Source organism: Octopus bimaculoides, chromosome 8, assembly GCF_046866305.1.
Source record: "Octopus bimaculoides isolate indiv1 chromosome 8, ASM4686630v1, whole genome shotgun sequence".
Taxonomy (NCBI): domain Eukaryota; kingdom Metazoa; phylum Mollusca; class Cephalopoda; order Octopoda; family Octopodidae; genus Octopus; species Octopus bimaculoides.
The window spans coordinates 32,434,914-32,459,218 of NC_142935.1; the positions used below are offsets into that span (position 1 = coordinate 32,434,914).

A 24,305-nucleotide genomic window follows, 5' to 3' on the forward strand; every position below is an offset into this window, starting at 1 on the left:
CTATCTATCTATCTATCTATCTATCTATCTATCTAAAGCCCAGTAGTTATCAGGGTGCAGCCGAGGATTTAAACGGCCTCGTCTGTCTTGAGCCCGTTGGTCTGTCTGCAAATGATATTCATCATAAATTAAATCTTCCAAAACTTTCGTTTTTTAGTTTCTGATGAGACATTGGTGAAACAAAATATATATTTTGTTCCACTAAAGAATATGGATTACGTATCTTATTTAGTGATTTATGCTTGTGCACGCGCGTGTAAGTGTGTACGTAGTTTGTGTATGTGTGTGTGTGGTGTGTGTTTGTGTATTTCAAATTTACAGAAAAAGAAAATACGAAGATAGGCATAGTAACAATAATTAAGTGTATTAGTGCAACATTCGGGGAAAATGGAAAAATCTTTTATGTTTCGAGTCTACGTTCTTCGACAGAAAGGAATAAGAGGCAAAATGGAGAGAGAATGAAAAAAACGGAGAGAGAAGAAAACAGTGTATGGCGTATGGCTAGGAAGAGAAGAGGCCGAATGAAAGGGAGATAGTAATAGTAATCCCAACGAACTAAGGTGCGCAGGCGTGTGTACGTGAGTATGAATGTGCGAATAATGGCGAGTAATTTAGACGTGTGTGTGCGTGTGTAACGTGTGTGTGTGTGTTTGTTGCGTGTAGCAGTCGTTGTGTGCTTTTCAAGTGGTGTGATCACATGTGTATGTGTGTGTGTCTGTGACCAAATTTTGTGCATGTGTATAGTGTATGCTTGTGGGCAAACGTTATCTTTATCTATGCGTATTGCGTGCATCATGCGTGTTCTGTGTGTCTGTATATGTTGTCTTTGTTTAGGTATTGTATGCCTACGTGGGTGTGAGAATATATACTGTTTGTGTCCAGGTATTATGTACTTGTGTGGTTGTGGTAGTGTGCATGATAGTGTGTGGTGTGTGTACTGAGTGTGTGTGGCTGCTCGTATATTGCTATGTGTAGTACCGTTATTAAAGATTTTGTGTAAGTGTGTGGTGTGGGTGTTTAGAAGTGTTTGGTGGTAGTGTATGTAGAGTAGAAAGGTGTTGTGGGTGTGTGTGTAATAGTATTTTAAGTCAATGATGAGTTGAACAGTGTGTATATGTTTGAGTATCGTAGTGTGGTGAGGTTACCAATGTGGGCGGTATACAGGTGTGTAGGTGGAGGGGGAATTTATATGTGTGAGGTGTGTGATCGACTCGCTTACACACACATACACATTCACACATACACACACATATTAACATAAGTAATTCCAGGAGTAATATGAATTCTACTTCAATAATGCGTAGATATCCAGAGCTTCTAGTGGAGCTTTACTGTTTTCCACTGAAATGCAAAAAAGAGAAAAATTTTAAATTAATTAAAACAGTGATTGTGGTTGTATACAAGAACTGCATCGTCGTTGAAATGAAAGATATACAAACGACAAAGAAAATACATATTTGAGAAGGAGAATTAAAAAGGAATTAAAAAGAACTTCAAAAAACATTTTAAAATGTCATTAATCGAATGTGTCATATTGTTAGCAAACGCAGAGTTAGCTTCATTAGTTTCACCTTCGATGCCTGTCAATCAACAAACAAAATATACCTTGTTGCATTTTAGGTGCCTGATCTTAAGGTGATATGCAATTATAATACATTTTAAAAGAAACTCACGGACAGTAATTGATATGGATTCCAGAATATTCTGGCACGTTGCAATATTTAAGTTTTATGTGAAACGACGTGAACCTCTCTGGAATTTTGTTGTAAATCAGTCAGATAGATTATAGATAAATACACAAGTGAATATCCTTTTATTCTTTTATCTGTTTCAGTCATTTGGCTGCGGCCATGCTGGAGCACCTCTTTTAGTGGAGCAAATCGATCCCAAGACATACCCATTCCTCCATAGAACTGGTATTGACAACAAATGGAGTGCCTTCCACAAAATGCAGAAGAGTAGGCACTCCAGTTCAGCTAGAGGTGAATCGGAGCGAGGCACGAAGCTCATATGACGAAGATATATGACGAAGGCCAAGAATGCATTCGCAATATCAATTCCACCAAACTTTAAAGGATAGCTTTCCCTAGGGATATTATTGGGTGAAGCTGACCAACCTGCATGTCGTCTCGTCCACGTTCTTCTCCACTTGGAGATCTGGATCAAACCAAACACCGCGTAACTTAACCAGTCCGTATGTACAGAATCATACGACACTATTGGGTCGTAGACGACAAAAACCTACCTGCCCAGGTGGCCAGCAGCTGCAGGCTCACTAAACAGACTTGACTGATTGTTTTTGCTCCAGATAGTGCATCGTATACACTAAGACTACTGTTGATCAAGAGTATCTACCGTCATAGTGTCTGACACGATGGCGGCAATCTCATCGGTGAATTTCGACGTTGTTTTTTCACGTCTTCGTGCGGGATGCTCGTTAGTGTCTCCATTTTCTCTTATAGTGACTTCCGAGTCCGTACGTACGAAAGAGACAAGAAAGGGACCATCTTGGCGGACTGAGCGCATAATATCGAGTGGTTCCGATCAGTAGCCATTCACTCGAAATAATGAGTTGCTGTAGTTCATCGAACGGTTTTTATCTCCTCATATCTTCGAGCACGCATCGAAGTTGCATACGTAATTTCATGGGGGACAATAAAGATTAATGCAATCCAACTGTGGTTTGAGAGGCATTCACTCCTCTCTCTCTCTCTCTGTATATATATATATATATATATATATATATACAAAGAGAGAGAGAGAGATAGGGGGAGAGAGAGAGCGAGAGAGGGGGAGAGAGAGAGGGAGAGAGAGAGAGAGGGAGAGAGAGAGAGAGAGAGAGAGAGAGAGAGAGAGGTGGAGGACTCCTTTTGTAACCCAACCTGCTTGTCGTCTCATCCAAGTTTTCCACTTGGAAATCTGGACAAAACCAGACATGGAGTAACTTAGACGACCTCCTGCGTAATCACCACACGATTCAATGAACCCATATATTGCACTTCAAGTATATATATATATATATATATATATATATATATATATATATATATATATATATATATATATATATATATATATATATATATATATATATATATATATACGCTTATGTGTTTGTGTGTGTGCGAGCGCTTACGAATATGTATATGTAAAGTGAATAGGAATAATACGGTAATACAGATGTGGAAATAATGCTGAATAAAACACTAAATCGTTTTAACGTATATTGATATGAATTTTCACAGAAAAACTGTCATTCATAAACATAAAGCTTGCTTATAACAGATGTAAACAGTTATGAACTTATATGAAATGGAATTTGGTTACAACAATATATTTATAAATAGGAGTACTGAAACAGAAGCTAGAATCAAAATTGTCACCGCAGACAGACTCGCTTTATACGGGACAAACTGCACAATTACATTAATTAAAGGGTTAATATGCAGTGGGATATTAGAGGAAATTAAAAGAGAAGGTTTAGAAATGAAATTGTTAAGAAAACGTTGGAGATAAGTTGAAGAATCAAACTTATTAGAAAAAGTTAATGTCGCGTGTAATCATGGAGGTCAGCTGACCTGCAGCTGTGAATATATCTTCCAAAATCAACAAAAAAGTGAATATCTAAGGACAGCTACTGGCAAACCATCAGATATCTGCCTTGATGATAAATTCGAATTTATATCAATAATGATTGGAGCACTTGGTTATGTTAGTAAATGTCGAAGCGGCAAATTGAAAAAGCTGATATTTTCAAGTAAAAGAAACAGACTGGCTAACATGTACGCTACGAGATACAATCTGTAAGTAAAACTTTTCTTTAAAGAGTGATTTGTAATAATTACTGTTGTCATCCAAATTCTAGTTGTGCTTTTCTTTGTTTATTTAAAATCAGGTCCCTCCTTCTAGGAAGAATACCAATAAATAAAAAAAGTGGAAGCGCACAATCTCAGAACACGCACGCACGCACGCACACACACACACACACACACACACACACACACACACACACACACACACACATACACACACACACACACATACATGTACACACATCTGTACATACGTTCATAAATATATAGACAGACACATATATACAACCATTTGCAGGCAGAAAAAAGAAATATATTACCAGTAAAGTCCTCTCTGTAACGAATATAATAATGCAAACTATTTGTCTTGCCTGCTTTCAGCGCACCATAGTTATCATTATTAACTGGTCCGATGGCAATAATCTCCTCACTGAAAATAATATATTACCGTTGATGCATTCAATTAACATTCATCATAATGAAATACTTTACGACTGTATTTACGACAATAAGTTCTGTTTAATGAAATCACTGAGTTTATATGTCATGTTTGAAATTATTGAGTGTGTTATTCTTCGTAAATGTGACCTGTACTTTGAATAAATCAGATTTTGTTATTTAGCTTCAATTGAAGTGTGAAGAACAGGGAGTTAAAGAAGGAGTGTCAGATGAGACTGAAACGAAAGATTTAGGAAGTGTGACTGTTGCAGACGAGATGTATACTGGATGAGAGCAAAAGGGCAGGAATTCAGTTAAAGGATAGAGCACAGACTGCGATGCGTTTGATCATTAGCTGTACTGATGCGCTAGTGTTTCTAGTATTTGGAGGGACAAAGAATTGATTATCAGTTGCATTGGTGGCTTTATGCCTAAATTATAAACACACACACACATGCACACACATATACACATGTATATATATATATACATATATATATATATATATATATATATATATATATATATATATATATATATATATATATATATATATATATATATATATATATATGCATATATACATACGTATATGTACATACTTACATATGTACGTATATACATACGTCGGCATAGTACGTCTCAGAACGTAAACAACAAAATATACGAATATATGGAATGCGGAATACGGATACATGGAATATGAACTTTTATTTGCGAACAACGAAGGAAAGAAATGGAAAACAAGACGCGCAAAATAAAGAACGACTCTTCATCTGTTGTCGTCTGCTTCTGTAATCTATATGTCGAGCATTTCACGACAAGATACGCCTTTGATAAAACAGTTGCTCCCGCAAAGCAAATTAAATAAAATTTGGGATTTTGCGGAGGGTCAAAATTGGTAATAAAAACAGGACAGTGAAAACAAACAGGAAGGGCTGCTAAGCGTAAACGAAGTGAAGTAGCGAACGAGAAGAAGGAAGCTTGGACATGAGACAGACAAGAATAAGTCTGATTCGTCCAGCTGTATCAGGAGGAAAAGAAGAAACACAAGTTAGGGAAAGAAAGATGGCCGATTGTCACGTGGGAATCACGAGAGAGCAAAGGAGGAAGAGTGAGAGAGAGAGAGAGTGACAGACAGCGAAGGGGAGAGAAAAAATTAGAGAAGGATAACAGAGAAAAAGTGAGAGGGGGAGAAGGGGAGATAAAAAGAATTATAGAGAGGAGGAGAGAAAACGAAAGAATGATAGAATAATAGAATAGAATAGAATAGAAAGTGTCGCATCAGAATTATTAAGATACAACTTACTTGATACACACTCTTATATATAAACATATACATACACACACATATATATATATATATATATATATATATATATATATATATATATATATGTATATATATATATATATATATATATCACTATATCTTATTTTCTGTGTGTGTGTATATATATATATATATATATATATATGTGTGTGTGTGTGTGTGTGTGTGTGTGTGTGTGTGTAAATAATATGTGACAATTATTCGGTAACCATGATAAAACTCCGAGTTTCGGATGCCGCTGCGGTTATAACGAGTTCACTTTCTCGTATATGATAAATCAAAGGGAAACTGTGAGACAGTCGAAAGTGCCTGAGAAGGTTAGTGAGGTCTTTCCACGGACTTCTATCGACTACATAGACACAGTAGTTTCGTGCATCCAAAATGCCATTCAAATCGCCCACTAACACTGATGAGCAAAATGTCCCCAAGCGTGTCCCTAGGTATCAAAGGAAATCTATTCTGCCCGCTCGAGTCGGGGTGCAAAAAGTCACTAATCTGATGATTTCATTCTCATCGTGCGCACGTCCAGAAACGCTCACCAATAACACGGAACAGTAAAACCGTATTTACATCCAGAGCCAGGCCTTTCCAAAGCAGCACCGCTACATAATTTGATCCAGAACGACCGAATGTGCTGCAAGCATCAGTCTCTCAGAAGGGGGACAGGAAATTACGTCTCGAAAATTCTGGTTTCCCTGATTACAACGACGTATGTGTGCAGAGACCTGAGATTATGGAACAGGTATCCCTGCTTCCATGCTGACCTCGAGGAATTTATACTGCTAAATATCGAGAAAAGCTATTTATATTGTAGGAAACAGATCACAGCTGGTCGTTCTAATCGTACCTAGATAGAATATATTCAAGATCAATAGTTAAGGATAATTTAGGATGCCCTGATTTCAAACTGGTTGGCAACACGGACCACAAATACGAGATCTGTTCGGTTGACCTAATGAAGACTAGGTTACTGGAAGGGGAATGTGTCATTTTCGGCCCACAAGATTAGAAGGACCCAGTCAGTGAATATGCTAATGAGTAATTGAGGGAAAAAATTACTACTTATGCATTTGTGAGCACTTCATCATCATCATCATCATCATAATCATCATCATCATCATCACTATCATCATCATTTAAACAAAAATAAAGGTAGAATCAGTGAGATTGCAACCAATAAGCCAAGTTGCGGCTATTTTCGTTCCTGTACGTTTTCTATCCAAATCCCACCACGATCAAGTTTCTCATTTATTCTTTCAGGATGAATAACATAAAACTAGTTAATTACGTCCCCAAGAAAATTACTGAGATCAATGTATCGTAATATGATACTAGTTGAAAAAAATCGTAATTATTATCATAGGAAATCTATTGGTGCTAATAAATAAAAAGGAATTAATATATACGCATATTTGAACTCGTAGTTGACTTTTACATCTCCAAACCACGGTACTGAGATGAGTTTTTCATACTGGAACCACGATGTGTAATTTGTCTCTTTTCCATCGAAAGTTAATGAGTGAACATCAGCTTTATTTTTTCTCAAGGTGAGTTTCACCTGAAAATAAAAGATGAATAAAATCAAGAGGATACCTCACTGAGAGGAGACAACAGGAGACGCAATAAGAAACCAGAGGTAGACAGGAAAGTAGGAGGAGAAACAGACACTGACAATGAGGTGGAGAATCAGAAATGGAGAGCGAGAGACAGATGTCCCCCCTGATATTGCATAAATCGTTACAGCTGTATCACAGAACAATGGTTCATAAGTGGCTTAACTGTACTACAATTCATTTCGCCAACAGCAGCCACCATTTTCTAAACATATTTTAAAAAGTGATAACGGAATAATGACTAATCTTATATAAAAAATAATATGAAACAGCGTTTAAGGATGGATTGAAGTATAGTTATAGTTACTTTTATTTTTACTTGCCGACAAACGCCCAAATTCTTCCCAAAATACGACATACACTAAGAGATAGGATGAATAGCAAGCGACGTATTTATCGCGTCCATCTGAAAACCCTGAGAGTACAAATTGAAACAAAGACCCGTTCTCAGTTCTTCTGAATACGGTGACGTATACAGTTTACGAGAATGAGAATTTAAGGAAAGTTCTCCAAAATCAACCTTATGGTCTTTTTTTCGCAATTTCTCTTAGCCTCAGCACTCCTCACACAGTGATGCAGCTATAGAAAAATAAATTGAACTCTTTGACAATTGGGTTTATCAGCACTTCATGGTATCGAAGTTTAAAAATATTGTTAGTTGACTTACTGTATCAATCTCCAAACACTTCTCTATTATTTCTCATACCTAAGCCTAGCATGTATGAAGTCATCAAATATATCTCAAGCAAATCATTAAACGTTACATTTTCCTACAGCATAATAGTCCTTACTCTTCAGATCCTCTACCATCTTCAAATTAGTTGACTATAATAAATTCCCGCCACTTCTATGCATAAAATCTCTAGGGATGACAAAAAAATACAAACATTTAGGAATGTCAAAAAGTAGGACAACTTTAGGAAGACGATCATCTGCAAAACTGGAGAGTGCATTGAGACACTGAAATGGTTCAATCATGTCTGGTTTCAGAAAATTTTCCTGGGTCTTGACATGTCTTTCTAAGTGAATCTACACTAAATTTAAGAAATCGACTTTTTAAAGATTTTTAAAACCAATATGGCTACTTGTGTCATTTCAAATTTCATTGCATTTGCTGCCCATTTAGCTTCTAACGTTGTGCACAGATAATTTCTTACATGCACCCGCTCACATATACATGTACTCAAATATACATACAGACACACATACACAGCTGCAGAAACACAAACACACAAAGGTTCTCATGAGCTTATAATGAAGTTTCAATGCAAGAAATAGCAGTAATATTTCAATAAAATTACACTCTACACTCTTAAAAGAAGTGGACAGAGCGAAATCACAACAGCAATACCAACAGCATTTCAAACTACCTGGTTCCTTTCCGTCTGTTCCCTCACAACATTCACATACATCACTGAACAATCGAACACCAGCGAGGCTCTTTACTAAAGCTGACAGAGTCACTTTCATATAATCAACCAATGCATTTCAGAGCTAGCTCTTGTCCTGATCAAGCTCTCCAATCTTTTCCTACTCCAATAATCTGTTCTAATCTGGATAATCCTGCGACGAGGACTACACTTCTCAAGAAGAGCCATCTCTTCTTGAGAACCAGCCTGCTAACAATCGTCGAAAGACTCTTACTTCCAGCATCTCAAAATAGCAGAATACTGTAACGATTCTACAAATTCACAAATCTTGGAGTTGGGTTTATTGACTAAATCTAATCCAGCACTTGACTGGTACATTATTATATCGACCCTGGTTGGGGAAAATTTACCATTGACTCTGACGCTATTTGAACCCAGAACATTAAAGGTCGGAAGCAATACCCTACAATCTAATGATTTTGACTCTCATCCATTGTAATTTTCCTTCAATCCTAATCATCCTTTGTGAGAAATGACATATAATCAAAGATCTTCCAGTCTTCTAGTTTTCTCAAAATATTGCGTCTCAGAAAACGGTACCCTGTAGATAGATGCATTATGATTTGTGGCTTATTTGACTGCTATTCCCTGTTAATAAAATGACCACATAGAGGTTACCATGTTAGTTGAACGTTTTATTTAATAGGCCTTTGCTATCTTTCAGCTTTCTCAATAAAAGAATTAATCAAAGAAGGGTATTTGTGGAGGCATGCGCTTTTGTGAGTGATTATTTGTGCCTTGATTCCGTGATGCGTGCCAAAGAAAATGGTACAGAAAGACTTGTTTCAAAACAACACAGGAGTGAAAACTGGAACTTACTTGCCCATAAAGTTTAAACAATAACATCATCAGCAATAATGAGAAAATAAATTACATACGCTATTACAATATCGACATGAAAAAATAAAAATACCTTCCAATATAACGGACCAACAATATTGAGACTGTTTATTAAATGACAACCATTTGGAAATTTAGAAAATGTATTACCTTTTCAATAGGCAAACTGTCCCAGTATTTATAAATAGGACTCCTTTTAAACGAGATTTCGTTTATCTCAAATACCTTCTGCCAGCTTGTACCTGCATGGGTAATGAATAAGTACATTTTCACTGTTAAGGAAGAGACGAGATTTTAAAGTAAATTTTACCAAGATTTTAAAAGCAATATATTAATATGTCATATGAAGCAGTGAAAATTACAGCAATGATTTAGAAATTATGATATTTGCAAATAGTTTTCTCCAGATTCATCTCGATTTTTTGATTTTTAGTTACTATTTAACATATTCCAGAATTTCATATTTAAAGAAAATGCTAGAACGTTGTTAGTATTGTTGCTATTTAGCACCGATTCAACCCTGATTGAGAAGTCTTATAGGAAAAGTTGTTCGAACCATGACTAGCCCGTCTATCTGTAATATATTTTCTATCTAGCATAATCCGATGTGTACCGTCCTTTTCAAGTTGATACGATATAATTTGAAGGTGATTTGTCTGATATTTTTAGAAGGTCGGACGACTTGGGAAAGTATGTCCTTATGACGCATTAAATGAAATCGATGAAATATTTTATTGAAAGAGTTATGAATCAAGACTAATTGATACACATTATTAGGATACAAGTCGTTAGTAAAAATGGAAAAAATGGAAACAAATCCTATAGACGCCATCTGCATGAAAAACAATTGTTCGTTTAATGTTATTATGTTTATGGTATAAACGTCGCCGAGGTGGACTTTCCCTTTCATCCTTTCGGGATTGATAAATTAAGTACCAGTTGCGTACTGGGGTCGATCTAATCGACTGGCCCCCTCTCCCAAAATTTCGGGCCTTGAGCCTAGAGTAGAAAGGAATATATTTAAGGTGGGAACATTAAAAAATTTTAACAAGAAATTATTAGGCTGTGAAGGAAAAATATTAGTTTTTGAATATTCAAAATTATTTCAGAAAGAACGGAAGTAAAGCACTGATAATTTACGGTTTGTTTAGCACTTCATTAGCAACGTATGGTCTTGTACGCACTTTCCTAACTTTTAATGAGCAAATCACTAATTGGATGTACAAAAGTGATTGCTGTAGAGAACTACAATAGTTTAGAGAATAAATGAGAGAAGACATGTATGTGTAAACTATATGATTTATTAATATTAGTTATATAACTAGTTTTAGCCTTGAGTTCAAACCTTAATGGGAAACTTCCTTGTAACTTTCTTTAAAAGAACTGCTTTGTTATAATATCGCATATATTGAAGAATTAATTTTGTCGAAAATAAGTCATTTACTTCTTGGATTATTGTAACTGATTAAAGCATTACAAATGTCTGAATATCTGTAAGTCAGTCGGATAACCTTCTTCTGGATGCCGTCTTGGATATTTTGTGAATATCGCAGGAAAACCGTTTAATAAACGTGAGCAACAAAGCCTGCGTCTTACTTGTGTTTTGTAGAGAATTAATAACTTGCTAGAACTGAATTATTTCTTGAATATAAAGAAAAACTACAAGCTTTAGGACAGAGCTTTGCCAAATTTAAACATGTAAAAGTGCCATGTGATATTATCTGGGATTTTAACACCTGGTCCCCATCGCTACTTTGAGGGCTTTAGTTTAGTCGTTTAGCTCTTGAGCAATGGAGTTTGTAAGCCAGAAACTTGTCTAGTTGTGTGAAGAACACTGAACTACAAAAGCACAGATAGTAAGGTACATTTGTTTAATTCTGTATTTCTCTAACATTGCAAGCATAGAGAAGGATATGTTTATATAAATCATTTCCTTGTCCTAATAGTGACACCGTTTAGAAAAGGTTAGAAATGGACTAAGTGGGTCATTGTAAAGAATACGCCGTATCTGAGGACAATAAAAAAAGAAGCCTCTTACTTCAGATATAGTTTCAGGAATGCTGTATGGATGCGGTAAATACGTGAAATAATCAAAGGTTAGAAGGGTTCGTATTGGTATTAATTCTCATGGCTTCTTTGTGATGACTTTCTCTTACTTGCTATGTTTAATGATTGTGCTCTGATTATATTTTCAGAGTGTCTGTTCATGGAAACCTGGTCTACCCCATGTGCGGAGAAAGTGCATGTATAATGTATGTGTGTGAAACTTTAAAAATATGTGAAACATAGTATCAATATGTCGTGGCATTCCGTCAGTTACGACGACGTGGGTTCCAGTTGATCCGATCAACGGAACAGCCTGCTCGTGAAATTATCATGCAAGTGGCTGAGCACTCCACAGACACATATACATTTAACGTAGTTCTCGGGGAGATTCAGCGTGACATAGATTATGACAAAGCTGACCCTTTGAAATGCAGGTACAAAAGAAACAGGAAGAAAGAGTGAGAGAATGTTGTGGTGAAAGATAACAGCAGGGTTCACCACCAGCCCCTGCCGAATCCTTGTGGAGCCTTAGGTGTTTTCGCTCAGTAAACACTCACATCGCCCGGTCTATCTATAACCTTAAACTGACACACGTTTATCGTGTAGCAATCTCAGAAAAGAAAGGATGGCGAAATGAGGAACAGAGTTAAAAGCTGAGTCTAACAATGTAAGGAAATGTAATCAGTGGGTCTCATTAAATTATACCTAAATTGACAATGTATTGCAGCGAATCATCTAGTTACGGTTACATCACTGAATGAAATAGAAAGGTTTGTTTGTTTATTTTATTTACCCATAGGAAGGGGTAACTATAACGAGACACACACCAGGAATTCCATTTATTTCCAAAGTAGAGCTACGGAAAATGCACTTTACATTCGATGTGCCCGATTTCCTTGTTTATTTTAGATGGAAATATTTTACCCAATATTAATTTCTAACATGGACACAAAGCCATATATTTGGTAAGAGGATATTATCTTTCATAAGCGCCACCGTATATATTTGTATTTCTTTATACTCCCCAGAAAGAAGGACAAAATGATAACGAGTTTGGCAGAATTTGAACGATAAAAAGGACTTCACTAGGCGTTGCAATGTATCTTGATGGCTGTTTTAACTAATCCTGCCTGTTTTTCGCTCCTATATTTCGTTTAAAACTAAACAAAGAATTTCACGAATGTACAACAGTCAGGTGGTTAGATATATTGCAAGCGGTTAATGGTGGAAATGGAATACAAAAAGAAACAAAAGAAAACGAAAAATAAAACACATAAGTAAAAACCGATTTACTCACTGTTTCCCGAGAACCTTACATAAGATAAACAGCTGCAGGAATAATCCTGAATGTCTTCCGTGGAGAACAATTCATACATTTTGCACAGTCCATCACAATAGCTAAAATAGCCACACTCCTCATTCATCATACACTGTAATGCACATTCTGTGACGGACGACGTATATCCGGTACGTACAATTGGAAGTTTCAAGCATTTTGACTCGGTTGTTTTCCTAAAAAGTTGTCCGTCATCGTTTGATGTACCAGTTCTCAAAATCGCGATAAAAATAATTGTGAAAACTTGCAGTCGACTGAGAATCATACGGGGTTGATTTGACGTTTTCATTCCTGAAAAATATACAAGTATATATATATATATATATATATATATATATATATATATATATATATATATATATATATATATATATATATATATATATATATGCGAGTAAAAATAAATACAAAAAAGGTGGGTTTTTTTGTATGATTGTGTATAGAGGAATATATTATTTTGCTTAAAAGAGTTCCAACACTGTCTGTTTTTTATGTTTTATTTATATTCCTGCAGAACTAATGTGGGGTATAGAATATGGAATATACAATATATAATATGATATACAATATACAATATAAAATAAAATAAAATAAAAATGAATGGCACCATGAAAGAAAGTATTGAATGTAGATGAAATATTGAGTGTTCAATATAAAGGATCAAATATATAAATATATAAATATAAATATATATATATAACGGCGACTCGAGTTTCAGGGCTATTTCCCTTCGTCATGGCCGGTATGACAGACTTTAACAGACTGTAATAAGTTGGCTGGTTTTCTGTCTTTTATACCAATTCCTTTGGACGGCAGCAGTAGGTGTTTGGCTATTTTTAGAATTGATGTTAAATCTATTTTTAGAAATGATGATATTTTAATTTATTGTTTTGTGTGGGTTGTAGGGATAAGATTTTTAAACCCCAGTAGGTGTTTGGCTGTTCTTAGAAATGATGCCAAATCTATTTATAGAAATGATGATATCTGAGAGATTTTTTGTGTTTTGGTTACAGGGATAAGATTTTTAAACCCCAAGTAAGATGGATTTAATCATTGTTTGTTAAGAGTGGGTTTGAATTTCTTAATAAAGTCCTTTTCTTTGCATTTTCTTTCAATTTCATTCCGGTTGTAAAGTTTATGGAATGGAAATATAATAAAAGTTTGATGACCACATGTTGCTAGATGGTTACTCAGTGGTATTTGGCGGACTTCTGGGTTTTTAATCTGTTGTCGATGTACCCGTGAGCGTTCCGATAGTGCATTACCTGTCTGGCCAACGTACAATTCTTCACAATTAGGGCATTTGATGCAGTAGATTAGATTTCTACTTTTGCAGTTCATGTTCGCATTGGTGAATATTTTCCCTGTTTTTGTGTTCATATATGGGCCGGTATGGATTGATCGGCATGTGCCGCATCGGCTATCATTGCATTTGGATACAGTGAATGTTTGATTTTTGTTGCTGAGGTCAAACCTTGCCTTTGTTAATAGTTTTTTCAAGTTTTTAGGTTGTCTCTTACTGAGAGTTATATTTTGATCTGTAATGATATTTCTCAATTCCTTACTTTGTGCAAGGATCGGTAAGTTCGCTTTGGCGATATTAAAGATGTTCTGGTGGCATGAACACCGCAAAGAAAAGACAAACAGGAAAAGATCATTCCATTTATAGTGACACAAAATCCATGCCACCAGAACATCTTTAATATCGCCAAAGCGAACTTACCGATCCTTGCACAAAGTAAGGAATTGAGAAATATCATTACGGATCAAAATATAACTCTCAGTAAGAGACAACCTAAAAACTTGAAAAAACTATTAACAAAGGCAAGGTTTGACCTCAGCAACAAAAATCAAACATTCACTGTATCCAAATGCAATGATAGCCGATGCGGCACATGCCGATCAATCCATACCGGCCCATATATGAACACAAAAACAGGGAAAATATTCACCAATGCGAACATGAACTGCAAAAGTAGAAATCTAATCTACTGCATCAAATGCCCTAATTGTGAAGAATTGTACGTTGGCCAGACAGGTAATGCACTATCGGAACGCTCACGGGTACATCGACAACAGATTAAAAACCCAGAAGTCCGCCAAATACCACTGAGTAACCATCTAGCAACATGTGGTCATCAAACTTTTATTATATTTCCATTCCATAAACTTTACAACCGGAATGAAATTGAAAGAAAATGCAAAGAAAAGGACTTTATTAAGAAATTCAAACCCACTCTTAACAAACAATGATTAAATCCATCTTACTTGGGGTTTAAAAATCTTATCCCTGTAACCAAAACACAAAAAATCTCTCAGATATCATCATTTCTATAAATAGATTTGGCATCATTTCTAAGAACAGCCAAACACCTACTGGGGTTTAAAAATCTTATCCCTACAACCCACACAAAACAATAAATTAAAATATCATCATTTCTAAAAATAGATTTAACATCAATTCTAAAAATAGCCAAACACCTACTGCTGCCGTCCAAAGGAATTGGTATAAAAGACAGAAAACCAGCCAACTTATTACAGTCTGTTAAAGTCTGTCATACCGGCCATGACGAAGGGAAATAGCCCTGAAACTCGAGTCGCCTTTATATATATATATTTATATTTATATATTTATATATTTGATCCTTTATATTGAACACTCAATATTTCATCTACATTCAATACTTTCTTTCATGGTGCCATCCATTTTTATTTTATTTTGTTTTATATTGTATATTGTATATTCCATATTCTATACCCCACATTAGTTCTGCAGGAATATAAATAAAACATAAAAAACAGACAGTGTTGGAACTCTTTTAAGCAAAATAATATATATATATATATATATATATATATATATATACATACATACATGGGAGAATTTACGAAAAAAACAACAGACGAGGACAAGTGATGTAGACAACAAAAGGATGTATTAGTTTAACGCTCGGGAATACAGAAAGTCTTTAACGTTTCGAGCTACGCTCTTCAACAGAAAGAATACGGAGAAAACAAGGAGAAAAACACGGAGAAAAAAATATATATATACGCATACATGTATACATACATGCATACATATATACACACACGCACACACATACACATATATGCGGATACACCAATGCAACCCCCACACACACCCATTCACATACTCTTCAGACTGCCTCTGACTCCCTGTTGAACCCTCCAACTACGCACATATGCAAGCACACATACACATACAGTGTTATTGCAATTTATTCAGTTCTGTGGCAATTTGATAACATCGAAAGAGGTACCTATATTTATAGAGCTATTCATACAATATTCATAAAGTTAAATATTTCCTGAAGTGTGTATACAATTTTTTGGTGCACTCTGTATTTGTATATTAGGAAGTAAAAAGTTATGGCCTCTCCTAGAATGATCATTGGTTTCGCACCTCTAAAACTGTTAGCAGTAAACGAGACTCGTCAGACTCAAATGGCTGAAGGCGCATAACTTCTATATAACTGAATGAAGAAATATGTAACTGTCAGTTGGTTTCGTTAAAAAAAGTAATTGCCCGTGTTACCCCCTTATATCAGCTCCGGTGATATTTCTTGTCTAATGTAGGAAACATTTTAGATGAGGGCATTGAATGACTATTTCTTTCCTGGAACTTAAAGACATCCCCGAGTCGAGTGAGTTTTTATGTTTCTTGTCCTCTCAGCGAAGCAAAGCTTACATCGTTTGCTCCCGTTTATATCAGCCCCTAATTGTTCAAGGAACCTCTATGTGATCATCCATTCAATAATCCCGTCACAGCTCCTTCGAATATCACCATGGCCGGAGCCGTTGTGAAGGGGATAATTTTGTCCCACCTACAACATGGACAAATAAGTTTTGTTTACAAAATCGTCTAGCTGTTAGGTATTTCTTCCTCCATTTCTAGAGACATTATGCGCCTTCAGCCATTTAAGTTTGACGAGTCGCCAATAATTCTAAGTGCTTTATATGTGCGCAATAAAATGGTGACTCTAAGACTGGCGATAACTTTTAACTTCCTGAAAATATATATTACTGCTCTAATGCTTTAGAATGTGCTTCTTTTCATATACATAAACTAATGATTATCTATCCATCTATCTATCTATCTATCTATCTATCTATCTATCTATCTATCTATCTATCTATCTATCTATCTATCTATCTATCTATATCTGTATAAATAAGAGCATCTTTTGGGTTATACTCAACAGTATTGTTTAGTGCTGGAAATTTAGTTTATAAAAATTTTAATAATCTATATAACCGATTGGGTTAACTTTCTGTGCATAAATTGAGCTTTTATCTTCGTCTTGTTAAATATGAAAGGGAAAATCGAATAGAGACTAGACAGAGGTATTGTTTTTCGAGAGAGATTAACAAATTTTCTCATTTATTGCATTATTTTTGTCTATTTATTTATTTATTTATTTATTTATTATTTCTTTTAATCATTTCAATCATTTGACTGTGGTCATGCTGGAGCACCGCCTTTTGTTGAACAAATCGATCACAGGACTTATTCTTTGTGAACCTAGTACGATTTTGCCGAATCGCTATGTTACGGGGACGTAAACACGCCAACATCGGTTGTCAAGCGATGGTGGGGAGACAAACAGAGACACAAATACATACATACATGTATATATATATATGTGGTTGGGAAGCAATTTTGATACCACACAGACACTGAAATCTAAGAATAATAATGATTTCTTTCGTAGACACAAACCACACGAGAGACAAATGAAAGAAAAACACCAACGTTGTGGGATTCGAAATAAGAACGTAAAGATACGCCATTTAATATTAAAACTAATTTATCTGTCGATCCATGATTTCTAAAATTCCGTGATTCTGTCATTGTTTCTCCTTGGAAATGCGAAATGATAATGATAAATATAATGTAACGAGAGAATAAATGAGCGGTAGTATTTTCCAACACAGAATTATAGAAACAATTGTTATTATTATTGTATTATTATTTGATCCTTAGTATTATTAATTCACTTACCTTTAAGATTCATGACTGTTACAGAGTTAATTAGTGAAGGTCACTTTTAAGTAGAAATTCAACCAAACAGGAATGTCTCACTGGAAAAAATATTTTCTGCAACTTAATGATTCTTTTTACAAGTTTCGATAAACGGGATTGTATATGGCAATTCCATATATTAACGAAGCCGACTGATTTGTGTTACACTGACTTCGTAAAATATATCTACTTAAAACAATATCATCAAACTTTTTTCCAGCCTTGGAAGGATAGGTGAGTAAATTACACTTACTTTCACTCTAACTCTAGAAGCTGTTGCAAGAATATTACAATTTTCTTGAAGACTTTTTTAAATATGAGATTCTGTATTGTTCTGTAGTCTCTCCAGAATATTTTGTTATCAAGAGCATAAGTGAATCATCAGTTGTTTACCAACACTTCCCTAATCTAATTTTCTATCAATGACCACTTCTATCTATCGATCTTCACAAATAAACCAATCGAAATAATACACATGTATTTATACACTTGGTTAAACAAAAGTTTTAAGATGACACCGGAACGTATTGACAACTTTCAGTTTGTTTATATATTTTTATTTTGCATTAAACAAATTATAGCTATTGCTGTTGAAAGAGGTGTGGTCAGTTATAAGAAACAGGAGGTTAAAATCTTGATGGAATGAAGGCGTAATTGGGCTTGTATTTTGGATTAAAGCAAATGGTCCCGAGGAGGGCATGTGGGTCACAAACTTTATTTCCTTTAAGGAACAAACGTTTTTTAGAGCATATATTTTAATACTACCATATGCGCTTGGATCTGGCCAAGATCATATTTACTTTCAAGACAGATTTTTATAAAGGTGCCAGTACGTTATTAACATTACTGTATCCATGTTTAACTATCTACATACATCTCCTCTCTCTCTCTGTCTTCGCTTCCCCTTTCAAGTAGAACTTGGAAAAGTCGATGAAGGTTCTATAAAATAAGAAAGCCTTTATCATTAAACCTTTCAGCCTTGTCTACTAGACATCCCTTTCTGCCATAACCATCAAGGAAAAGAAAACTCCCTTACTTTAACTCTTCTCTTTTCCTTCTGGCCGCTCTCAACTTCTTTTCACTCCCGGCGTTAAATCTTTGTATACGGTGATCCCCCACACGAAAGCCTTCTTGCGCTTAAAAACTTCCTTAACATTCGACCAGACCCTTAGCCTGACAACTCCACACTTCTTCGGTTGACCGAAATTGATCTCTCCCTCAATTGCTTCTCGTTCGCAGGGGAGTTTTACCGACAGATCTCAAGAGAACGAGAATGGGTCCCAAATATGTGAAGCTGTTTGTTGACTATGTTGAGGCCCAAATATTCTCACAATTCATTGGTCTCACTCCCGAGCTATATGGTCTTTATATTGATGACTGTATCGGCGTGACTTCACTATTCCAAGAATATCTGGACTAGTTCCTCTCCTTTATCCATTCCTTCCATCCTGCTCTCGAATTCTCCCGCAATATCGCTAACTCTTCCGTCGAATTTCTTGAGATTTCTGTCAACATACAATACTCCGCTCTCACTACGTCCATCCACTACAAACACATTGACTCACACTGCTACCCTAACTTCTCCTCCTGTTATTCTACCCATCTAAAGCTCACCTTCCACTACACCCAATTCGTCCGTCTACGACGGCTCTGCTGTGACGACCACAACTTTGAGACTCAGTCTCAACTCATGGCTTACTAGTTCATTCAACGTGGTTATCCCTCACCATTATCCATATAGCCCTTACCTAGGCAAGATCCGTGATAATGCTTCTTCTCTTTCTCCTCGCACCCGCACCACCCTTACCTGTCTCCCGTTTTCCCTCATCTATCACCCCTCCATATTGCTCCTTCAACGCACCATTCTCCGATCCTAAGCACTGATAACTTCGCCCAAACATATACACTGTCGTGGCATTCAGTCGGTTACGACGACGAGGGTTCCAGTTGATCTGATCAACGGAACAGCCTGCTCGTGAAATTAACGTGTAAGTGGCTGAGCACTCCACAGACACGTGTACCCTTAATGTAGTTCTCGGGGAGATTCAGTGTGACACAGAATGTAACAAGGCTGGCCCTTTGAAATGCAGGCACAACAGAAACAGGAAGACAGAGTGAGTGTAAGTTGTGGTAAAAGAATACAACAGGGTTCACCGTCACCCCTGCCGGAGCCTCGTGGGGCTTTAGGTGTTTCCGCTCAATAAACACTCACAACGCCCGGTCTGGGAACCGAAACCGCGAGTCCGCTGCCCTAGCCTTTGGGCCATTGCTTCACTACATATACGCTGTACATATGTGCACACACTCACACATACACAAGTGAACACACTACCAGAACAAGCACACACAACACACGTACACACTTTAGGCTCACACATATATACACGACCATACGCATAATCACACATACACACACTTCCATACGCATACACACACATACACTCGCCCACAATTACGTACTCACACACTGCTCCCATTCACACTTACATACTCACACACATCATCTTACATGTACACACGCGTTTACAGGGTCCACAAAGAACTGATTAGCAGTCACGATATCAGTAATTTGATAATCGGCGCAAATCATCATGATACAGGTAACTCTTTTCTAATATTCAGATTGCATGTAGTCCTCCATGTCAGTTAATTTCATCTCAACTACAACTTTATTATTTATGCTCTCCAACTTATTGAAACATAAATTCAAACCATGAAAATTATGAATTGTTTATTGCACTAGTTGGAAAAACGGAACACTTATCTGCAGCTCCAGTTGTGCGAATAAATGTAAAAAAGAAACTTGTTTTAGGTACTATTCGATAATTAAGAAGAAAGTAGTATGTTATTATCCAGAAAAAAATAGCCACTTAAGCGTACAAAGTCATTATATTGCAACGGTTTCTATAAGAAATCAATTACTAATGATTATCTGTTAACTACAGTCTAATTTACGTTTCGCATTCAGCAACCGGAAGTTATTGTACATATTACTATTTTATTTCCTCAAGATTATATTCATCAGTATATTTCTCCAACATTTCTTGCTTAAACTTGTTCCTGCTCTTAAATCCATTAGAGTTTTCTTGCTTTTCTTTCACCCCAGTTTGTCTATAATCGAATCTTTATTTCTGGATTCATCAATGCCAACTCTTATATGTGCCATATTGTTTGTTAGAGTTTAGATGCTCTTTTATGTATGTATACATCTATTTTGCACACACACACACACACACATATATATATATATATATATATATATATATATATATATATATTGTTACGAACGCCCGCACGCGAAGCACCTCCTTAACACCGAAGAGGGGACTCGCGCACGCGCGAACGTTCAACACTCAGTGAGCTAGCAAATTCGTTTGTCGGTCACCTGACCGCGATAATAAAGCCCCGGCTGGAGCACGTAACGAAGAACAACACAGGCAAATAGGACGGGGAGGAAGAAACAACACGAAGACCATGCGTTGGGTAACCTTTTCTTTTTACATACATAACATCACAGAATACATTTAAAACATTAGAATAGAGCATTACATAATAACAATTCCAATACATGGCATAACAGTTCAATAACGTTGACAAAGTTTCCAAACAATTACAAGCTTTTCAATCATTTTTACATCCCAAAGTTCGTGTCTCAAATTTCATTTGACAACAAAGTTCTTCTGCTTCTTTCTTTTGTATTTCTTTTCTTTTCCTTTCTTTTAGAAGCATTTAACAACACAGTTAACAACTCAGAGTTCTTTTTCTCTAAAATAATATAAAAACATTTACCACAACGAAGTTTGTTTCCTTCAGGTCTGCTACTTCCACTGACCAAGGCAGTCTGCCACTACAATTCCGTCTCTCTCTGTCCCTCTCTCTCTCTCTCTCTGAGACTCTATGCGTTTCTGCTGACCATAACTTTCTTTGTCAGACTTATAATCCTTCTTTCTTCATCTCTGTACAACTGCTTCATCTCCACGGGAAAACTGCTGTCCCCCAACTGCTTCGGACGACTGCTACCACTCGACACAACCGATCCTGCTGGCTCCCAGAGCTCGACTGCCCAAATTCTCTGATAACTGCTTTTGCCGCCAATTCTCGTTCTCCTATTCATCCCAAATACCATAGCTCATTGTGCTACTTTACCACCTGCCAAGATGGGTCGGTCGGTCGGTACATTCCTATCCTGCCGTTTTTGAACTTTCGCTGACCGGAAAGGGGCAGCTACGCTAAAAATAGCTGTGGTTGTCGACAAGACAAAGGAAATAACATTCTCCCCAACTGACCAGAGTACGGGTTCAAAACCCAGCCCGGGAAATAGGGATATAATGCTAATTGTATTTTCGGTCGTCGCATCAATATATATATATGGGTAGTAGTGTCCTGATACGGGAGTTCCATGATTATTTAACAGCCTCTTAGCGATTATTGTTTCCAGGTCTACTCTAAGCCAGAGCAGCAGCAGCAGCAGCAGCTGTTACAGTGCTAGCTGTACGTAAGTAGCCCTAGTCCCATCCAGTATAATACCAAGTGTGATCTCGGCATAGCCAAGATCTTAGCTATTTTACAATTTACGGTTTGTCTTAATGAACGCAGCAATTCTAATTTTTACCTGCAAACATCGATCACTAAATGTATTCGCAGTGAAATAACATAGAAACCATCGGCACACAGATATTGCATTGAGTTGAGTGGGCCACCTAGAGACGATGTTTTCCTGGGGCTAAATAACAGCCACATGGTCCTAACCAGTACTGCCACTTTATGTTCGAAAATGAATTTTACTCTCTCTCTCTCTGACTCTCTCTGTATATATATATATATATATATATATATATATGGGAGAATATACAAATAATAACAACAGACGAGGACAGGTGGTGTAAATAACAAAAGTATATATTAGTATGACGCTCGGGAATACGGAAAGTCTTTGACGTTTCGAGCTACGCTCTTCAACAGAGAGAATACGGAGACAAGGAGAAAAACACGGAGAAAAAAATATATGTATGTATGTATATATATATATATATATATATATATATATATATATATATATATGGGAGAATATACAAATAATAACAACAGACGAGGACAGGTGGTGTAAATAACAAAAGTATATATTAGTATGACGCTCGGGAATACGGAAAGTCTTTGACGTTTCGAGCTACGCTCTTCAACAGAAAGAATACGGAGACAAGGAGAAAAACACGGAGAAAAAAAATTGAATAGTGTTCAGTCAACGGTCAATCATAATAATGGCCGATCATAATAATGGCCGATCATAACAATGGCTGACCGGAAGTTAGAAATTCTTATTTCAGGAGAGCTAAGAAAGGGGGAGATAACAAACGGTGATCGGGAACGAGGGGCTGTGTGTGGGAGGTAGAATGCTGGTGATCTTGACGTATGTAGTGTTAAATACACACACACACACACACACATCTCACTCTCTTTCTCTTCCTCTCTTTCTCTTCCTCTCTTTCTCTTCCACTCTTTCTCTTCCTCTCTTTCTCTTCCTCTCTTTCTCTTCCTCTCTTTCTCTTCCTCTCTTTCTCTTCCTCTCTTTCTCTTCCTCTCTTTCTCTTCCTCTCTTTCTCTTCCTCTCTTTCTCTTCCTCTCTTTCTCTTCCTCTCTTTCTCTTCCTCTCTTTCTCTTCCTCTCTTTTTCCCCCCTATACCCACCTTCCCCTCTTTCTCCCCCCATACCCACCTTCCCCCTCTCTCAATCCACCTTCCCTCTCTTATACCCACCCTCTCTCCTCTCTTCCTCTCCCCTCCCATACCCATCTTCCCCCTCTCTTACATCCACCTTCCCCTTCCCCTTCTCCCTCCTCGTCAACACCCCCTCATAAGCTCATCCCACCACATCCCAACACACTCCTACTCTACCTTCCCACTCCACCCCATCCAATTCCTTACACACACCACCCACCCCTACCCACATACCCCACCCTACCCACAGACCCCTACCTCTACCCCACCCTCAGGCTAACCCACACTCCACCCATGCCTTCCCCACCTCCCAACACCCTCACATCACACCACACCAATACCCTCGCATCACACCACGCACACCACACCAATACCCTCGCATCACACCACGCACACACTACAACTGACCAACTACTTTCTCCCTTTCTCCCTTCCCCATTTTCACACTACATACGTCAAGATCACCAGCATTCTACCTCCCACACACATCCCCTCGTTCCCGATCACCGTTTGTTATCTCCCCCTTTCTTAGCTCTCCTGAAATAAGAATTTCTAACTTCCGGTCAGCCATTGTTATGATCGGCCATTATTATGATCGGCCATTATTATGATCGGCCATTATTATGATCGGCCATTATTATGATCGGCCATTATTATGATTGACCGTTGACTGAACACTATTCAATTTTTTTTCTCCGT

General features: G+C 36.8%; 1 protein-coding gene across 1 annotated transcript; it reads right to left on the bottom strand.

Moving 5' to 3' along the window:
* On the bottom strand, window positions 1-18,345 carry LOC106876622 (uncharacterized). The gene is made up of 6 exons (XM_014925237.3): window positions 17,872-18,345; window positions 12,810-13,139; window positions 9,617-9,708; window positions 6,990-7,141; window positions 4,133-4,242; window positions 1-1,341 (listed from the first exon to the last, which is right to left on the bottom strand). Exons 1-6 carry the CDS (start codon window positions 17,882-17,884, stop codon window positions 1,286-1,288), a joined length of 753 nt encoding a protein of 250 aa, XP_014780723.1. The 5' UTR covers window positions 17,885-18,345; the 3' UTR covers window positions 1-1,285.
* Between the last annotated feature and the right edge of the window lie 5,960 nt (window positions 18,346-24,305).